This window comes from Varroa jacobsoni, unplaced genomic scaffold, assembly GCF_002532875.2.
Source record: "Varroa jacobsoni isolate VJ856 unplaced genomic scaffold, vjacob_1.0 scaffold_1400, whole genome shotgun sequence".
Classification (NCBI taxonomy): Eukaryota; Metazoa; Arthropoda; class Arachnida; order Mesostigmata; family Varroidae; genus Varroa; species Varroa jacobsoni.
The window spans coordinates 138174-157459 of NW_019214302.1; the positions used below are offsets into that span (position 1 = coordinate 138174).

A 19286-nucleotide genomic window follows, 5' to 3' on the forward strand; every position below is an offset into this window, starting at 1 on the left:
TTGTGTGTGTGTGTGTGTGTGTGTGTGTGTGTGTGTGTGTGTGTGTGTGTGTGTGTGTGTCTCTGTGTGCATGTTTGTGTGTATATGTGTGTCTGTGTTTGTAATCTGCCTGCCCGTTTGCGTTGACGCCCTGTTTGACAACCAGACAGCTGTTACTTGGACTAAACCTTTACAACTAGCGGATATGTACCAATCGTCATAGCAGCAGTGTGATAGGCCACACCAGTGGTCACCTCATATGTAACCCAATAGGCAAAAGGTCTTAGAACACAGAGATCAAGAGGGCGAATCTAAACAATAATGTTGCTGTGTATCTTTATGGCATAAACTTAGGCGCGAGCGTTCTCTGTCTCCGGTTCGCTTTCTTTAGTTCACTTTCAGATGCTGCAATCGGACATGTACCTTGCCTATAGGATTATCCGCCTAAGACAAATTCAAACCGAGATTGCTTACGGAATATGTGAGAGGCCACCGGTTGCTATGCTTAGCAATAGCTCAATAAGCTAGGAATAAAACAGGATAAAAGAGATTGATTTAGCAGATAGAAGCTAAGCAGCGAATTTTCGCCTAAGGAAATCGTATTTGACGTCACTATCTGGTTCCATTCAGGATAATAGAAAAGATAAGCTTGATGATTCTACTTGTATCTACGAATAAATGGCTTACCGGAATCCCGCCGAATTCCTCTGCCAGCTCCAAGCAGGACCTCGGACGTGTTGGAGTCAACGCTCATTGAGTCCGAAACATCGACATAGCGCCACTTAGTCGATGTTGACGAAGAGAACGACGCGTCGGAAAGCCCACCACTGCCATAGGCGCTCTTCTCACCTCCCCTAAAAATCAGGGGAGTCAATGTCCCGTCGTCGCTTTTCACCTCGGGGCTCAAATCGCCGCTATCCTCCGTTAAACGATGGAACGCATCGACAAGTTCGTTCACCTATTTTTGCAGGCACGGCAAAATGTCAACACGTTTCATTTATTGCTAGTGTAAGTCATTTCATTGAGAAGTAAAACAAAGATCTACCTTTCCAACAACATAATTTAGAATACGAATAATTTTTTTACAAGCTATGATGAGGGATATCGCTTCTGGTGATTGCGGCCGAAAACAAAGCTTCTCAGTTCCATCAATAGATAAGTCTACTAAGATGCAGCTTGCAGAACGGCTTTCCTTAGTTGATTCTGAGCTGTCTTAAGAATAAGATCATCTTGACCTTGACTTGGATCACACCTTCTAAAAGGATTGAAAGTGCCCTTACGACAACATCCGTTTGAACGTGCTGCCTTCAGTAAGGTAGCATTTTGAGCGTTACATCAATAATTTCGTATATTTATGTTTACATTTACATATTTAGTCATGCTTGTAGTGTATTATGTGTAATGACGGGATTTTGAAGCAGCTTTTTCAGCTAGAGGTTTAGCCATCCAAGCCACCGCTTTATATATATATATATTTTATAAAAACGCTACGTATACCTGGGTGATTTACAACGACTAGTGTGGACTAGCAAAGAAAAGCCGGTTGATGCCTAGCGTAATACAAGAAAGCACTTTAAGCAAACAGATCAGAAACTCAAAATCTAACCTTGGAATCACTGCGCTTAAGCACGTACTCGAAGTCGGATTCGGTATCTTCATCTATTCGTGAGAGGTCATTGAGGCGCGGGGAGTCTGGAGCTGCTGTTGCAGCGCTTGCGCCAGAATCAGACAAACTTCCCAGGGAGGATGGAGGGATGATGGCTACAGCAGAAGCAACCTGATCTAACGTCAATGTCGGTAAAGACGTCGACTCCCTCTGGCATCGCGGGGGAGAGGGAGCTCTCTTCTTTATTCTGGCGTATTCACAATGGAGTAGTGTAACATGTTTAGTTCTTGTAGCGCATAATTCTGTAGTGAACAGCTAGCATTTTCCAGTTATTTAGTAGAAGGAAACTGAGGTCACATAAAGCAAATTAGTTGAATACGGTAGCGTGCATGCACACTGCATGGATGAATGAGTTAAAATATCCGTTAACGTAAACGTCGAATTGGCTAGCACGAGCAACGCGTAATTTTTCATAAACTTCACGTAAGTAAGCACAAACAATGCAAACCCTATCATAGGTTCAAGAGTACCACGTCATCCACGTAACTTTGATCATCAGCAAAAAGTGACCCCGAAACCCCAAGTGGGCAAGCTTGAATGATAAGCTTTAGAGATAATGACCACATTTGACAGCTACCACAATAAAGAAAACTCTTGAGCGACAATAATTTTACGTCAGAGGTGTATCCAAAAAAGAAAATAACGGCTGATCGATCTACTACGAAACATTTGTCATCCAAATATAGCTAAAATCAAATCTATGAAAAGTCGCACCTTCGCTGAGCACTGCTGCATTCACTCGATGAACTTCTCGCACCGAGGCTTCCTGTCGCTCCTGCACTGCCACGATAACCAACCTGTAATCCAGAACCGGCGCCAGTGGAAGGTCTAATTCCCGGTTCTGGGGGAGGAGGAGCTGGTGCTCTTCGTTTTTTCTTTTTTTTGATCACGTGCGAGTCCGCCTCAGCAGCCGAATGGAACGGTAACGATGACGGTTCTCCCGGAAAAGCAATTGGTGAACGGTCGCGCGTGATTTGTAAGGAGTTCGAGCGGCGATCCTGCATGTCTAAATACTCGAAGTCATCTTCTGTAATATTGCACCGCATGGTAATAATGGTCAATTTCATGAACTATTTTGGATTTTTTAATTTGCGACAATACTCATCTAGGTTCTAAAGTTACAACGTTATGAGGATACTTGGAATAACACGGATTTGGAACTTGGGGCCTGCAAATTTTCCAGTTCGCTCTTTAATGAATGCTTTAAAAGAGCTTAAGGCTGTCAATTTGACAGGCATGTGAGCTTGGGCCGGTTTTCCAACGAGTTGCTGCTATATTTGGAAATTCAAATGTAACTATTTCTAATTAAGAAATTTTACTTTTAAGAAAAGTTACAATGATCACTTCTATTTCCTTAATTCTCTGATATATACCTTGGAGGTTTTGAATTCGATTTTAATGCCTTTTTCCTCCATTTCTTCTTTTCTGTTCAGGTATCATAAGGTAGGTGAAAAAGATACGTGTGGACAGCATGCTTTTGAAACGCCATTGGCCCTTATCTAGGCACCAGACGGTGAGCCTACACCGGCTTCTCTTCGAAATATTTTTGTGGTGACGCCAGGCAGTTTGTGGTCTACATACTATCTAGAGGCAGATAGCTACACTCATCCGGGAAAGAATCGAATAGAAATATCCCGTATATTTGTACTATTCCTATTCATAAATAAATCTCAGATGTTGTTTTTCGTAGTAGTCCAGTAGGAACTATTGGACTTTCGTCACTGACGAATTCGCACTCACCAGGCGGAATGATCGGTGTAAGAAGACTGCGCCGTTGCTCCAGCTGATTTAGGCTTGTGTGACGGACCTGTTGCGAACTATTCATCACGGTAGAACTATGCGAATCGAATTGATGAAGCTGTATTTCAGCAGATGTCCCTGGCTGCGGGTTAGCTAAGTACGGGAGTTTCTTTTCTAGTCGAGGCGTACTTCGTGCCTCCAAAGAGTCACGGTACTGCTGAAGAACAGCAAACTGTCGAGAGCTGCTGGCATTCACAACAAGCGAATCCTCTGGCGCGTTAGATACAAGGTTCGAGTTGTTGGAGTCAGCCATATTCCCCGTTGCACCGGATCCGTTGCCGCAGAGCTTACTCTCGTGGCTTGTAGTCACTGTAAGAAGAAACATCCGTTCCGTACTGGGCACAAAGCAATGGGCGCCCCACATGACGTTTGCCAGCATGTCTTCCACCTCCATATTGTATTCACTATCCATTTCTTGTCAAGCTCCCCAACGCCCGTAACGAAACTCGATAATGAGCTATTCGCGAGCATATGATTCGTTGCAACTCGATGCACAGTCTAAACTTCAAATTTTGAAACCGGCCTGTAGACAAAAGAGTGCCTTTCCTCCGGTCGGCAAGTTCTTATAGTCGCCGATTGCTAGCCATACGAGGCAAAATGTGCAGCTATTCGGATTGCCCGGTCTCCAGAAGTTGGCAGCCGGCTGTCTATAAGTTAAATAGCAGGCTTTTATTGCCTCCCATTCGGTCGTTGAAGTCTTAGTGACCATAAGAGCAGCATACCGACAAGCTGAAGCGGTACTTTAATCGTTCATGCTTTAGTTCAGCTTTTGAGCTCACCCTCAAGCCAGCTTTCCCTAAGCGACTAACCCTCAACCCATCTGATGTGTAGCTCGCAGCAACTGTACAAACAGTATAGTGCTACCAGCAGCTGATGGTTTTGCTGCTGACCGATCAAAGGTACTCAGTTAACAGCAACGGTAGCAGCGGCGAGAACGAACACGATCAATGACCAAGTAATCTGCATGCATTCGTTACCGTACACGCATATAGAACATACACGGACCATTGGTTCACGTATCAGAATATACGAGAAAGTACGAATAAAGCGTACGAAGTGCGTTAATAACCATGGTCGTCATTGTCATCGGCAGATAACCTATTTACTCACGGAAGGCGAACGGTGGCGTCTGCTCGTTAGCGCGTTTCTTAAGCTTCTGTTTCGCTTTCTTAGGCCTGGCGCCGCCTGAGCCGTTATCCTTCTTGCGGCGGCGAAGGAGACTGCCACCCAATGACGGTAGACATGACATAAGACTACCATCCTCTCCTGAAATTCAGTTGACAGCCTATACCATTATAAAAGCTAAGGCAACGGGTAGTTGCAATAATAATTAAGACATTGCGATCCACTCGTAGCTAGTAACAGCCATCTGAGAGCGATGTGATAAAGGTAATTTTTGTCAATGGACTACCAAACCGGAGTGCAGAATAAATTAAGTTAGCAAAAAATATCAATGAACGGAAGACTTGTTTTTAAAGGACTTACCGGACAACGACGAATTTTCTGCGTCCTGCTCAACTCCTGCTATGCGTGGGGGTCCGAAATTCGGTGGTGCAGACGACTGCAATGTATACGCCGCATATTGGGTCAAAAGTCAACAGGCCTTACGGCGCGCAGTACACACCTATCTCTGCATGCGCCTATATTTGACAAGGACGCCTTCCATGTTCCTATCATACGCAACAAGCTAATTGTTTCCCCTCGTGACCAAATTAAGAACCGAGATTGGCATGAGCGTCCGCGCAGGCAACCGAACCTCACAGTGACTCAGCTCGACAATTGAATAGACCGCTACAGAGTAATCTCTCTTGTATGATGGCCTACAACATCGAAGTGTTTACTCAACACAGTAGCATGTACAGGTAAATAGAGGCGTCTTAAAGTAATCATTGTTATAAATGCGCCGTTCTATGTGGTGAGCAGGACACGTTGCAGCCTTCACGCACAGCGTGTTGCGGCACAGTGGGCTCGCCAATGGGTTGTGATAGGCAGTAACTAAATAGCTCAGCGGTTGAGTACCAATCAGTTAGTTGTCTTATCTAAAACGTTGACTATGTTAGAAGGTTAAAAATGGATTTTCACACCGGTAACCAGCCGGCCTTACTGGGCCAGTGCAGTGAGACAGAGTTAGAGGTAAACCTAAAAAAGATCAATGTCATCGCAAATTAAAGTAAGGAAATGCAAATACTACGTACTACTGCTGTGTTGAGGACCCAGTGGTTACCTTGATGATATACCTACCATATCGTTTACATCCATGTTCATATGGGAGACCATAATGATTGAGTAACAACTATGCTCTATTTGATTGTTGTCGAGAAAGGTGTTTGTACATAAAACACCTTTGGCAGTGAATACAAAATTCAGAGATACGGGTATATTTTCAGGTAGTTAAATGTTCCAACTTTTAACCCAATTTTGAATTCTGGCAGAACTTGAAAATTGGTCCCGCTGTCACCTATGACGGTTGGTAGGATGCAGTGTTGCTATCTTGCTCAATGTCAAATTTCCCAAAGAAGCATTTTTTTACGCAGCGATTTAACGTTCTCATACATCTAGCTCTTGTATGAGATAATACTTGCACAGTGAAAAGCACTGGTACAGATATGACCGAGTAGAGAATGATTGACAGAGTTAAATCCCCATGCTAATTTAGCTTCAGTGTAATTGAATTTACTGCAGTTAACATGCACTTTTGTTACGAGGGAGATTTTGATTTTGTTTTAAGTATGCTGTTCTTATAATAAGCAGGCTTACTGGAAAATTACTATGCAACCAGAAATACAGCTAAGCCTGGACCTATTTTGTTCGCCAATTGCACAGCAGTTTCCGAAGAGCCCATTAATACCCTTGGGAATGTACTCTTCAACGAAAAATTTAATTTGTTGTAAAACAAAAGAGGGCTTAAAAACTCAATACGATCAAAAATTATCCAGAGACAGTAAGGGAGGGGCTTTACGGACGCCGTTACATATACTCTGCAATGAACACTTACCACTGAAGAATTGGATTGGCTTTTGGGAAAGCGAAGCGGTAGCAGGTGAAAGTGAAATTTCTCCTTACGCATTAGCTCTCTTGAAGGGTCCACTTGAGGTTCGCCGGAGCCATGTGTTCCGCTACCGACGTTCTCATAGCCAGATTCGCTGGCTTCAACTGTTTCCTGTAGACTTTTACTTTTCTTCAGTTTAAAGGCACGGAACATTGATCTCTTGTTCTGAACAGGGGTAGCATTTGCCGAGCAGGGTTCCGACTGGGGTTCGTTGTCAGCGCCATTCTGACATAACACATACAATAGCACCGTTATTACGGTTAGCAAATCGTTTCAATAGACTGTATACACTCTGGTTATATGGGTATACGACGACGAAGCATAATTATGGTTATCTCTAAACGCACACTTCTATTTACAGAACCGTGTAAGCAGAGAGATAAGATCTGGAAGTGAGCCAGGTCATAATAGGTACTGATGTTAGTAAAAAAAGACACGCTTTTATCCAAATTATCGCCTGGTTCAGTAACACCATTATTCAGGTGTTCTTGAGCAAGTCTTAGTTGTTGCTCGGCGAGTCTGTCTTACCGAGGGTATTGCATTCGTACATGACACCTACTCGCAAAGAGGGTAAGCAACAATAGCAAAAAGCTGCTGATGGCAAACTATTCCGAAGCAACAATAACCTTTTGTCTATCAACTAGTTCAAATTTGAGAATAATAAAAGGCTATCGAAAAGTTTAGCCGTTAGTTTAAATACTCGCAGGGTAAGGCAAAAATCTTCTGTACTCTGCAAAAAGTCGCTCGGAAGTCTTCAGTTCTCAAATATTTTGTTACTTCTATCTTTACTACAAATCACCTTCTTGCTACTTTAATCGATGTAAAACAAGCACTTTGAAAATATCGAGTGGCTCTCGGTGTTTTAAACCGCCAAATGAGCCTTGCGGCACAACGTAACTTACTAACTTATAGAATGAAGACAACAGTGTGTGTCTCGTAAGCACCAATACTAACTGTAAGTTGATTTGTGCGTGGGGGCAACGTTGTGTACGGAGGAACTAGCACTTTCTGGTTTCCCAATCCAAAACCATCTGCAAGAGTAATGTATGAAAAGATTGATTCGTAGGAAGAATAGTCAAGATAATCCTAAACAACTTTGAACCACGAATAAACTAACATCTAAGTTTCAAGTACTTTTGTTACTCCGAGTGAGTACGAGTGAAATAAATGGGGTTAATAAAACAAAAAAGTATATCTCACAATATGCGTTGTTTTGTATTATATAAGTGATCCCGTTCTACTACAATTTTTTCTATAGTAGTACATTTACTTTTAGCTTGAGTGAAGGTAAATAAAATCACCAATATATTAACTTTTTCTTAAATTACACCGCATTTCTAATAAGTGCAGAAAATCCCCTGCGCACATTGTCTTGGGCCATAATCAACGAGCTTAATTACCCCGACTATTTAAACAGGGCGCCATTTTTAAACACACAGCTAAGCAAGGAACATCGAATGCCTTTCGTTTCAAATCTGCCTACAATTGATAGTTTTAGCCTATGCAACTAAATACACGAAATAGAGCAGTCCACATCAAACAGTTCGATAAGAGTCGAATGATGATTTATACTATTATTATATAAGAAAGTTATATTAAGCTATTAATCGACTCTGGTAGAGTCACAGTCTGGGTACGTTAGCAAGTTATTAATGAGCTGGTATCTCTTATTACTGGTACTCAGTATACTGGTAAACAGTAATACTCAAACAAATCCTCTACCTCCTACAGCTAATGGATGAGGATACAGTGACAAAGAGAAACGCATATTGCACCATGGCCATCGAATGAGTGAGTACTTTTTGCATTGGGGTCTAAATAAATTTAGTCAATCAATCGTGACTCTGACTACGATCCGTTGTCAGCCTAACAAGACGAAAAGCTCGAAAAGATTAACATTTATATTTACTGGCTTTTTCCATTTGGGTACTTTTCCTCGAAGCATTTGCTCAGTCAATGACAGTGAAGAAATTGGTTCTCTGTAGGACCCCAATAGTCGAAAGGTTCTGATAATTAGGAAGTAACAGATGCTAGATTTGAGATGCAATTAAAACTATAAGAATAATTTTCATTTTTCTCTCCGTTCATCGTTTTAACATATAGTTGCTATACAACAATAACAGTGCATCAGACCAGATCACATCACTTTTCCCAGTCGAATAGATATTTTGCCCATTTAGATAGATAGAAAATGTAGGACAGGGTATGCTCACCACCCAGTGCATTTTACTTGCAAGCTGCACGCTTCTTTCATACACAACCTTTATCACACAGATAGGCTGCATTAAATGAACAAGATGTAAGGCTTTACCTAAGCAAAAACGTGACACGATCGGATTTTTATCAATGTGTTATTTAATTACTTCGCAATCAACTTTCCGTGAGCGGACGATAGGACGATTCGTGGAACCTACGTGGACGCCATACTTTGTTAAGTCAGTGCGCCCATTCAAACGAAGACCTCTTAAAAATGAATAAATCGTTACGCCAACCAAACTAACGGCTATATTTAAAAAAATAAATCATACCGTATTTGGCGACTTGTAACTGGTACTCATCGGCCCGCATGAGGTTCGTGTTAGGCAGGAATAAAGCGTGGTCGTGTCGGCCAAAGAAATAGCGTTTGCCAGCAAACCGGCCATCTCCACTACCAACAGGATTGTCCTGAAATTCAGCCATCAATAGTACAATACGTTGAGTTCATGGAACGCACCAAATGTCTGTAACACGGTATGTTTTTTTTATGTTAACTTGCCAGTTTGTAGTGTTGCTCCACAGATTGACTACAACAAATAGGATACAGGCTTCGAATAATGCCTCTTTGCACTTACAAACTCAACCCCAATGGTCCAGCCATCATCGGTCACATCAGGTAACCGGCCAACCCAGCGAACCCAGCCAAACTGAGGTCCATCTCGGAGAACCCAGACGACTCGGTCTCCCAGTGTTAGCAGAGGTCCAAGAGGACCGTACGATATGATGGAGTCTCGTAAGAGGCCCGCTGGAATGTCTTCTTTGTAGCGATAGTCCATCTGCTGATGTTGTCGCTAACGGCGTATGACGAAGCTTCCACGAATTTCGACCTCTTCCTTTCAACTAGCTTAAACTTTTTCAAGCGTTATTTTCGCCGCCGTTGTGGAACTTAGCCGGCCGTAATGGAGGCCGACCATTATTTAGCGTTTGTGTCGAGACGCATTCATTCGATGCTTGTAGGTCGTACAGGTAATCATTAGCCCTGTTTAGTGTATACATACCATATACAAGCAAAGGGGGTAACACGCAAGGACGATAAAGACGGCTGAAAACGTCGAAAAAAGAAAGAAAGCACAGAGAGTAAGACAAATTGTAGAAGGATTTGAAGAAGATAGACACGTATATGGGCCTTTTTATGATGCACGAAAACTCGCGACTGGCAAGATGACAGTATTGGCAGTCACCTACGACGTAGTACATTGCATTCATGTTGACAGACAGTGTGCTTCGGTACTTACTTTGTAAAATTAAGATAGTTTTGCGTGACGGTAGTATTACTTTAGCATTACCGTAATCTGTGGGATACCCCACCGATTTTCAGGGTGAGAACGATGTAAAGACAGTGTTGAAACAAGTCTACACAACGTTTATAATACTAGTCAACGAAATTGTACATAACATAGCATAGATATGATCTACTGAATAAGTCATAAATTGGTTAGGTGAAATACAGGTTGAATCTACACAAAAATATAGTGGCTTACACGTATGAGCTTTCCCTTGTTGTAGTTGGCTGATAAATTCAAGGTGTATTTTATAGCAAAATCGTTCGGAAGCAATGAGCTTGTAACTAACAACAGGCATACGTTTACCACTATGTTGCTCGCATCATTAGATATAAATGGATTTTAATGTCAGATCTGGTTCTGCTCTCAAGTTCTACTGGCTTCAGGTGGCTAGCTCCTACCATGCCTAGCCTTGAGTTTTCTTTAAGATTTGGAAAAAAATTTTATGGCCTGTTTGGCGCAACCGAACATATTTTTATGTAGTTCATAGTCAGGTCTAAATGTGAGACTAATATTAATGGCTAGGACGCTAGACCATTTTACGTACGCCTAAGCTTAGTGGGAAAACGCGTTACCACTAGAGCATCATCAATAAAGCTGCTTCTCTAGGAAACATAGATTTAATAGAGCGAGAGGCCTGCAGTTTTAGTCAAAGATCCTTCTGTTTCTGAATGCTTATGGTGTAGCTTGGGTTTACTTTGTCAGATCGGCTTTATTTAGAGAAACTGGTCTACGAGGCGACTGAAAATCGGGCCTTTTTTGCGAAAAGTCACTTTTTAGCTGCTATTGCCTGTTAGAATGATTGACGCAGCGATACATTGCGATTATAAGGAGCCGAGTAACAGACTGTATCAGCTTTTTCCAGGTTAAAAATAGACAACATTTTTTTCGCTACCTCAACTGCAGATATATAAAAATATAGGTATTACTTGAATGGAGGAGCTGTCGGACACAGGTAGGGTAAAAATAGTCGACGAGATTGTCATGAACAGAAACAGACAACCAGTGCAGGCCGCGAGATGAAATGCTTTCTAATATGTTTTTCCTTTGAAAAACTACGTCTCTAGTCACCTTCAGAGGGATCCCTCGGTCTGTGGGACATTGTTAACAATAGACACCGACCGCACTGATTCTTGTTCTTGTGGCGTTTGAAGTTTTATGATTATGAGCTATTCTATATAATAAGCGTTTCGCTTTTGCATCGGCGGATCAATTAAAAAGAGCCAGAAGCTCGATGCTAGGATAAGGCGGCTCTCTGATATGTATAGTTGTCAAAGATCACTCGATAGTTGCCCAGTACGGATGCTATTAGTCATGCACTAATTCTTGTGTTGTTTTGCGATATAATTCAGTCAGCGAGTTAGTTCTGCGATACTTCAACGTGGACTTGTTTTACAACATATCTCATTCGGATTCGAAAGGAAATAAACAGATGCACCTGAATCCTGGCAATACAGCAGCTGACCCTAGACGCTTTCGGTTCGGTTTCAGACTCGGTATATACCAGTCCTGATATGTACACATCTGACTGGATTGAGAAATCCCTACATTTCAAGCTATCCTGCCCTCTATGTTTCGAGTTTTACATTCGGTATCGCCGTTAAACATCCCATCAGCCAGCGTGCTCCCAGCACGAAACGAAGCGTGTCTATGCCCGGGCCGTATCTTGGCCGTAACGTGTCCCTAGGATTAGAAGGCAAATACGTTAGCCAGTGAACTATCATGTGGACAAGTTAACTTGCTTTGCTCAAAGGCATATTGAATACATTTTTGATGACCATTTCCATCTTTTTGCAATAAACAAAGTGGCACCTGATTTGTTGCTTGATATTGAAATTATTTTTCTACTTGCGTGTTCAATGCTGAAGATTGATGAAGTCTCTTATACGATAAACCCGTTATGTGTCTTTTACCATCTAATCTAATTTTATAAACCAAGACGCCTTAGTATGACCACCTCCGTAATATCCCGTCTCCTTTGATTCGGCATCTTCAACGAGTGGAATTATTTTAAATATAGTAAAACATGGGAGGTCTTCTACTCTTTGCGCGAATCGCGCCCGACCGAGCAGTAAGCTGGTGTAAATAACAAATCAAACAATTTGAGAAAAATCATACAAGCCCATCCGGGTATTGAAGTTAAGATTTGTGAACTGCAAGCACCTCCGGGTCCATCTTGTTTCTTGCCCTCCCGCTACCGGCAATTGCCAGCTAAACTATTTACATGACAAAAAAAAAGTACTTATCAAGTAGTCATTTTGTATCTGCCGAACATTTGTCGAACCACTCTCGAGATTGGCCGAAATATCAACGTTACATTACGTTATAAAATAATAATAAAAAAGATAGCATCTAGACAAAAAGGCTAACTTTCACCTTTTCTGGACTGACATATGGACTGAATAGATGACTACGCGCATCTTATACACTAGACGTACCTTTTCACACGTTTCTTACTTAAACACTAGCTACATTTATTATATTTTACTTTGGCTCGTAGAAATGGAGTGGCTCTAAAATAAACCCCCTTTTTGGAAATTGCAAAAATATAAAAATTACTATGACGCGTTCTAAACAACACTGGCGCTAAAATCCTTTGCGTAAGCAAATAAAATATTGATTTAATTACAATAATTAACAGCTATTGTTATTGTTATCATGATCTTTTTAACATAAACTAACTTCAAGGTTTCTCGTAAACTGTGCGTATCGGAAATACACGGATGTATATATATATATATATATATATATATATATATATATATATATATATAACCATTGTAACTTCAGCTCTGGCAGATTAAAAGATATGATATTTTTGTAATAAATTTATTCCGTTTATAGTAGTTGAAAACGAAAGCTAATCTGAAACGAGGACTCGCTCGTTGTGCCTTTAGCAGTTCTAAAAAAACTGGATTCATATTAGCTTTTAATAGCAGGACCGACACGATCGAAACAGCTACCTGTGGCCTAGTCCATGAGTTGATAAACGAAGTTGTTTCAAAGAGCACTCTGCCATAGTTACACGGTCGAATGTTTATACTGTCTACTTGGTAGCTTTTTGGGCAACCGCTCAAACAATGGGACTAAAAACAGCGTTCTAAAGACAGAGGTCAGAAGAAATCACTAGGCCCAACAGAAACAAGCCAGTCACTTACGATGTTTCTCTGCTGTTTTTTTTTAAGTTCTTGTAGTCGCGCTTGTATTAATGGAAAGCATCTACACTTAAGTCATTGCAGTTGGAATTTGGATGCTTTTGAAATGTTCCACGTGTGCAATTAAAACAGTTCTATTTACATAAGTTGTGATGTACGATGTTCTGTTTTCTATCTGACTGCGTTAATATGGTCCCGAATAATTCTGAGCAGAAACGATAAGACCCTAAAATTAGATTTGAGCTTCATTATAAATTTAGACGTTTTTTTAGACAATAACTGATAAAGTTTAATACGAGTGTAAAGTTCCAGATAAGTACCTTTAAAGGCTTTTCCGGAGCGACATAGCATCACTTTCGAAAATGTACTCTACCAAATAAAAAAAAGTAATTTCTTGTCCCTCGGCTGTTTTCCAGCCAACAACCGAAACGGCAATATTCTTGCTAAGCGCAAGTTTTTATTGTGTAAAATGTATATCGCACCGTCTGCAGATTCTTCTGATTAGTTCGCGACACTGCATTGGCCAGGCAAGCTATCGAACCTCATATTATATATATATTCAGCAAAAATAAGGAAATCTATTCAGCAAGTTTGCGGTCAGCGGGCATCACGCGAATGAAAAATGGAAGAGCTCAACTAAAAAAACTTCCCGTTCCAGATACGCTATTTGCTGCATTGAAACAACACCTTTGGCCCTATATTGCTCCTCTGTTTCGGTGTCGACTGCAATTCTTTTCCAGGTCTGAAGAGGCGACTTATGCTGTATTTACCGCTTAATCTAATAAGTGTGACGTGATGATTATGGCGTAGTACTTTGGACAATCCGACGCGGTCTTTTTAGCCCTTTTGAAAACTGTAATTCTATAAATAAGCCGAAAATTAGTCAGTGCGCACCGTTGATTTGTTAGCACTATTAACTAGCGGAAAAAATATGACGTTTGCGGCGCCTCCTTTTGATTTGGAGCTCTCCACGTGTAACAATACAGGGAGGGGGCACTAGAATTACGCAAAACGATACATTGCTTCATATAAGAAAGTAACATGTAATTCGTAACAGAAGCTGTTAAATTTTTACATACTATGTCTCGTTCAGGCTATGAACTTGAATTCTTGCATCGTACCCTTGGTGACGCCTTCAGATCCAAAGTTCTCAGAATTTTTACATACTTGCTTTCACAGCCAGCATTGATCGTATCTACACATACGGATATTGTCGTTTATTATAGCATACAAGGAGTGATGCATAAGATTTTTATCCTCTGTTCGTATTAACACCGACGCTACTTTTTTAAAGGCTTCGGAAATCGAGTAGCATTTCTTGTTGTTTGTCAATATAGAGAAAAGTTCATCATACAAAAGACGGACTCGCGTTCGAACGATAGTCACCCATAATGGTGACATGGCGATAAGCACGAGATGTTTTGTTCAATTATTTGATGATTACGATTAATCAACTTAACATTTGAGCGAATCATGAATTAAGTTAAATCAGTTTTAAGTTACGGCAACTCGGAATAATGTTAGCATAGTGATACATAGGCTTCCATCTTTTGATTGCATGTTTGTCGTTTTTGGCGGCGTTTAGCGTTTGATCCATTTACTTAGTTCATACTTATTGCCCCTAATGTTCAAGGTAGTCTTTTTGCCATCGGCTCGATTGATTCCTAGGTAAATTTTACACTAGAAGGACGCTGACATAACGATATTCCATATGTTGCAACGAAGGTTGCCTTTGATGTATTATTACAGCGACAGTGGCCTGTGCACTACAAGTCTAGAATCGATAGTATTGTTTGTAGCCATCGTTCAAGTTCTGGACATGAAAATGGCTAGAAGTCAATGAGTAGCGGCCAGCCTTTTCTTTCAGACCACATGGTAGCAGGAACAGTTACTCCGGTAGCGGACTATAATACACGTTGCAATATTATGTTTGAGTCGGCGGAGGCAGAATCCGAATGTGTCACGCGCTCCGAACTCTCTACGTAATACCACTCGTATGCGCTGGCAAAATAATCCTTAGCATTACGTTCAACTAGTCGAGAGCTATGCTTTGCTCTTGGCTTAGTTGTATATATACCAGCACGGGAATAATTTTTAGAACTATGGCTTAAATACGTTTCCATTGGATGGCCTAGTTTCTCAACATGTGTCCTATGCATCAGTTCCGTACAGAAGGTCCGAATATAAACAATGAAGTTGAAAGGAAAAACACTTGCTTTTGGTGTCGGAACCACCACAGGCGTGCGTATACATTTTTTTGTACTTGGCGTTCGTGTAGTAACTCAAAGAAGCAAGTAATATTTATCTCTTTGTTTTTTTGCTGTTCCGAAAAGCGTCTCCATTTGCAGGAGTTTGAAAAGGCCTTAATTATTTTTGCATTGTCCTAACACTTCCATGATACCATGGCCAGTTTATGTAGAACTGATTAGACAAATGGATGGTAATCACAAACATATTAGTGCCCAAAAAGAATGATGTGCCTTTTGATTGTACTAACTAAGAGGAACGTTTAATACAATCATACCTAGTAACGAAATTGCAAAATGCAGTCTTTAGCTATTAACCGAGTTTAAAATTATATCAGTGTTTGGTTATGCAGGCGTTATAACCCAGTAGTAGCTACCATTGTCTAAACAGCCGTAACGTTTTCATTTAAAGCCATCTGTACGATACACGCTTCTAGCTAGGTTCTCGTACAACCGGTGTTTATTCTGTCAATCCTTACTCAACAATCCATCCTGTCGGGTTTACTTGCTTGTTCAGTTCACAAAAGTCATTGGAATCTCAACCAGTTCTTCGTTACAGACAGGTGCGATTAAGGATCGTCTTGTAATGAATAGCTCCTATATTGGTGTGCACGCACGCACGCACGCACGCACGCACGCAAAAGAACGAACAAAGTTTCCAATTCCGAACTGGGAAAGCTAAAAATAATAAGTAGTCAATATGATTGTAGAATTATTACAACAAACAGGGAATACATGTTTCATCTATAACGCAGTGTCCTTGTCCATTTAGCCGCACTTATCGCGGAGTGTATATCGTTGCCGGGGTTTGGCGTAACGATCCCCACCGCAGCCAAGGGCGAATAGAGCTATAGTAAATTAAATATATATATTAAAATAAATTAAATAAGAAAGCCATTTTGCGGCTTTATACGTGATAATGCGAAAATAGTGGCTTGTAATGGTTGCACAAAAATGACCCCCACGAGCATCCTGCTATGCGACTCGAGGCAATCAGAACATTTGCAATTGAACCTCTCCCCAACTACGCCTCCGCGAAGGCGTTGTTGTCTACATGCAGCTACCGAGCGTATTTTCGAAGTGCTAAATGATAACTTACTTAAGCAGTACATCGGTGATCGAACACGAACGGAGTGAACTCAGAATACTAGTTATATCAACGATGATAATAAAATTCATTATAAATGGATGTCTAACTGCGGCACTTGGGCAAAACCGTCAAATAAATGTTGTATAGGAAGAGTTTTTCAAAGGTGACGCCCAGCTGTTTTCCTTATACGGCTAGCCTCAGTACCGCTGTGGTACTATAGCATTACAACAAAGACCGATACAAAAGGAAACCGAACCGAAATAGGGATCACAACACAGGACGCTGAACTTCAAGGCTCTAAAAAAGGTTATATTCGAGCCTAAAATAGTTAAGCATTACTTCGTTTCATTTTTGATCACCTATTTTTCACGCTTGTGACTGCCATCTTGCAGTGAATCAAATTTCTAAAGGGCATTGACTTTGTCGCGCGTTTTCAATAGGAAGGGAATTATTGGATTCTTAGTTGCATAGAGGGCTTTAATCGTGTACCACATCTTGCCGCTGATAGTGCCACAGAGCGAGATTATAATATGTAAAAGGAATTGTTTGTGGTGTTTTTGAAGACTTGCTTCAAGGGGTTACTAGATAGATATACTACTATACTAAATAGCTAACGAAACAGAATACCTAACCAACAATTTTCATTAAAACAGTAATTCTTTATCGAATTGCTATTTTATGACGATTGTAGCTAGATGTTTCTATGATTAATGCGACGGGGAGATTACCTCGTCCAGAGATATTAATGAAGGAAACTCGAACAGAGTGCACATTATTACGATCAACGGTGACAACTTTTTTAAGAATGTCCTGATCCAGGCTATGATAATGCTTCATCCATTATCCGTACGAAGGACGTGGCACGCCACACACTTCAACACTTTTCCAAAGCACTCATACACTATAACAAGTACGATTAGCAACAATCGTTATAGATGTTTCAATTTCAGGAATTCACAACACAATAAATTCCGGCTACACCACTGGCACACGTATTCATCGTCGACCCAATGTGGTCACCCGCCTGTACACGCGCACGTTCCACTTGAATATCAACTGTATATGTAGACTTATTCAATTCAATGTACCCACATTATTAATAAAGTAATATTTTTTTATAATGGGTGCTGCTACTGTTGTTTGTTCTACTTGTTTGGCTTTTCGTTTTTTCTTTTCATGTGCTAATGAAGCGCCGATGTTCAGCTTGAGGGAGCCCTGATTGGGTCGGGCCCGGAACAACCCGGCCACGCTCTTCCACTCTTCAGCCTGCTCTTCTGACTGTCTGTTCTACCTGCATTGATACAGCAGCTACCGCGGCTGAGCTGAGACACACTCGCTGATCAAGATGCCTGGTACTGCCTTGCGCTGCGTGCTTGGAAAACCTCCCTCAGTGATCAGCATGCTGGTCAGATTGAACGCTCGTGACGGCGGCAGCCGCTGTAGTCTTACTGGCAGGACCAGTAAAGTAGTAATGTGTGGTGTTCAGCCATCAGCAATCTTGAAGTTGGACTCTTTCCTACTTTATGTACTACTAGTCGTTTTTGCTGTTGTTGTTGTATTCTGTCGGTTTATTAATCTATGCTAAGCGACCAACATCGCCATCGCCATCGACATCGTCATTGCCATCGCCGGCGCGCCGTAGAGTCGCCGCAACATATAGATACGCAACCTTGTAGAGCAACCGAACGACCAAGGCGTGCGTGCGGCGCTGGTAGAGCATGCCAGTTCGACAGCCTTAACCTAGCACTCTATCTACATGGACACGCCGCAATGGCGGAAGCAGGGAACAGCAAAGCATTAACAGATAGACCAACTAACCAAGCGACGGATAGAGACTATGTGTGTGCAGAAAGAGAGCCTATATTTAGAGCGACTGAGTGACAGAATAGACCTTTTCTGCTGCTGCTGCTGCTGCCGCCGCCGCCGCCGCGTCTGATGATGACGCTGCTGTTGCTGATAATGTTAGCGTTGAACGCAGAGATCACGGCGCCTGAACCACGGTGCATTAATATGGCGAGAAGCACGGCCAGCCGAATCGCGGGGAAGCAACGTTGCCTCTCCTGCTACTGCAGCCGCCGCCGTCGTCGCGTCTGCCATTACCGTCACCACGTTCATAGTTAGCGTCGCAGCGGAGTGCCAGTTAATCTCAACGGTTCCACAGAGCAAACGGCCAGGCAAACTAACCTTTGCCGGTTTCGTTGTAAAATAGAAGCAGCGACGGCACGATAAACCTACGCAACCAGCGCTCCGAGCACAACGATTGTTGACGAATGCTGGCTACGGTAAGGGAAAGGAGAATGTTGCTTGGGGGCCATGAAAGCGATCATATAGCGACTAGTTTAGTTCGGTTCGTTTTCCCCTGGCGCCCGTTCGTAGTTCGGAAGTCAGAGTGAAAGAGAGACGAACTGGCGCATTTAGAGGCACATGTATACCTGCCTGGATAGAGAAACGGCCGACAACTGACTTCGTATCACAGTTTGAAAGTAATTGGAAGACTGTGGCTGATGATCCGAGATTGAACTCAGCTGATGACGCTGTTGGTGGAAGACTGAACGACAAGGATGCTAGCCAGTGTCTCAGATGACTTAGTTGAGAGAAGTTTCTCAGTAGTGGTGTTAAGCGTTACTAGGTTATAATGATATAGATTTTAGTGGGTCACGGCGTCGTAGGGCGCCCCTAATACTCGAATATGCCGTTTTGTTTGTAACAACAGAACTGACGGCTTCGAAGCTTCAACACTCAATAATTGTTTTTAAATTATA

General features: G+C 41.7%; 1 protein-coding gene across 3 annotated transcripts in view; it reads right to left on the reverse strand.

Moving 5' to 3' along the window:
* The window catches only part of LOC111269609 (uncharacterized), a 23880-nt gene extending 5755 nt beyond the window's left edge, over positions 1-18125 (reverse strand). For 2 of the 3 annotated variants that reach the window (XM_086972173.1, XM_022849336.2), the window contains exons 1-11: positions 17253-18116; positions 9326-9792; positions 9023-9158; positions 7449-7525; positions 6441-6719; positions 4931-5006; positions 4556-4711; positions 3386-3754; positions 2360-2672; positions 1586-1832; positions 667-937 (exon numbers count right to left, since the gene is read on the reverse strand). In XM_086972173.1, the coding sequence (XP_086828299.1) occupies positions 667-937; positions 1586-1832; positions 2360-2672; positions 3386-3754; positions 4556-4711; positions 4931-5006; positions 6441-6719; positions 7449-7525; positions 9023-9158; positions 9326-9526 (2125 nt within the window). In that variant the 5' untranslated portion in view covers positions 9527-9792; positions 17253-18116. Of the gene's footprint in view, positions 1-666; positions 938-1585; positions 1833-2359; positions 2673-3385; positions 3755-4555; positions 4712-4930; positions 5007-6440; positions 6720-7448; positions 7526-9022; positions 9159-9325; positions 9793-17252 lie in introns of all 3 variants that reach the window. The other variant, XM_086972172.1, reaches the window with a different exon arrangement.
* Between the last annotated feature and the right edge of the window lie 1161 nt (positions 18126-19286).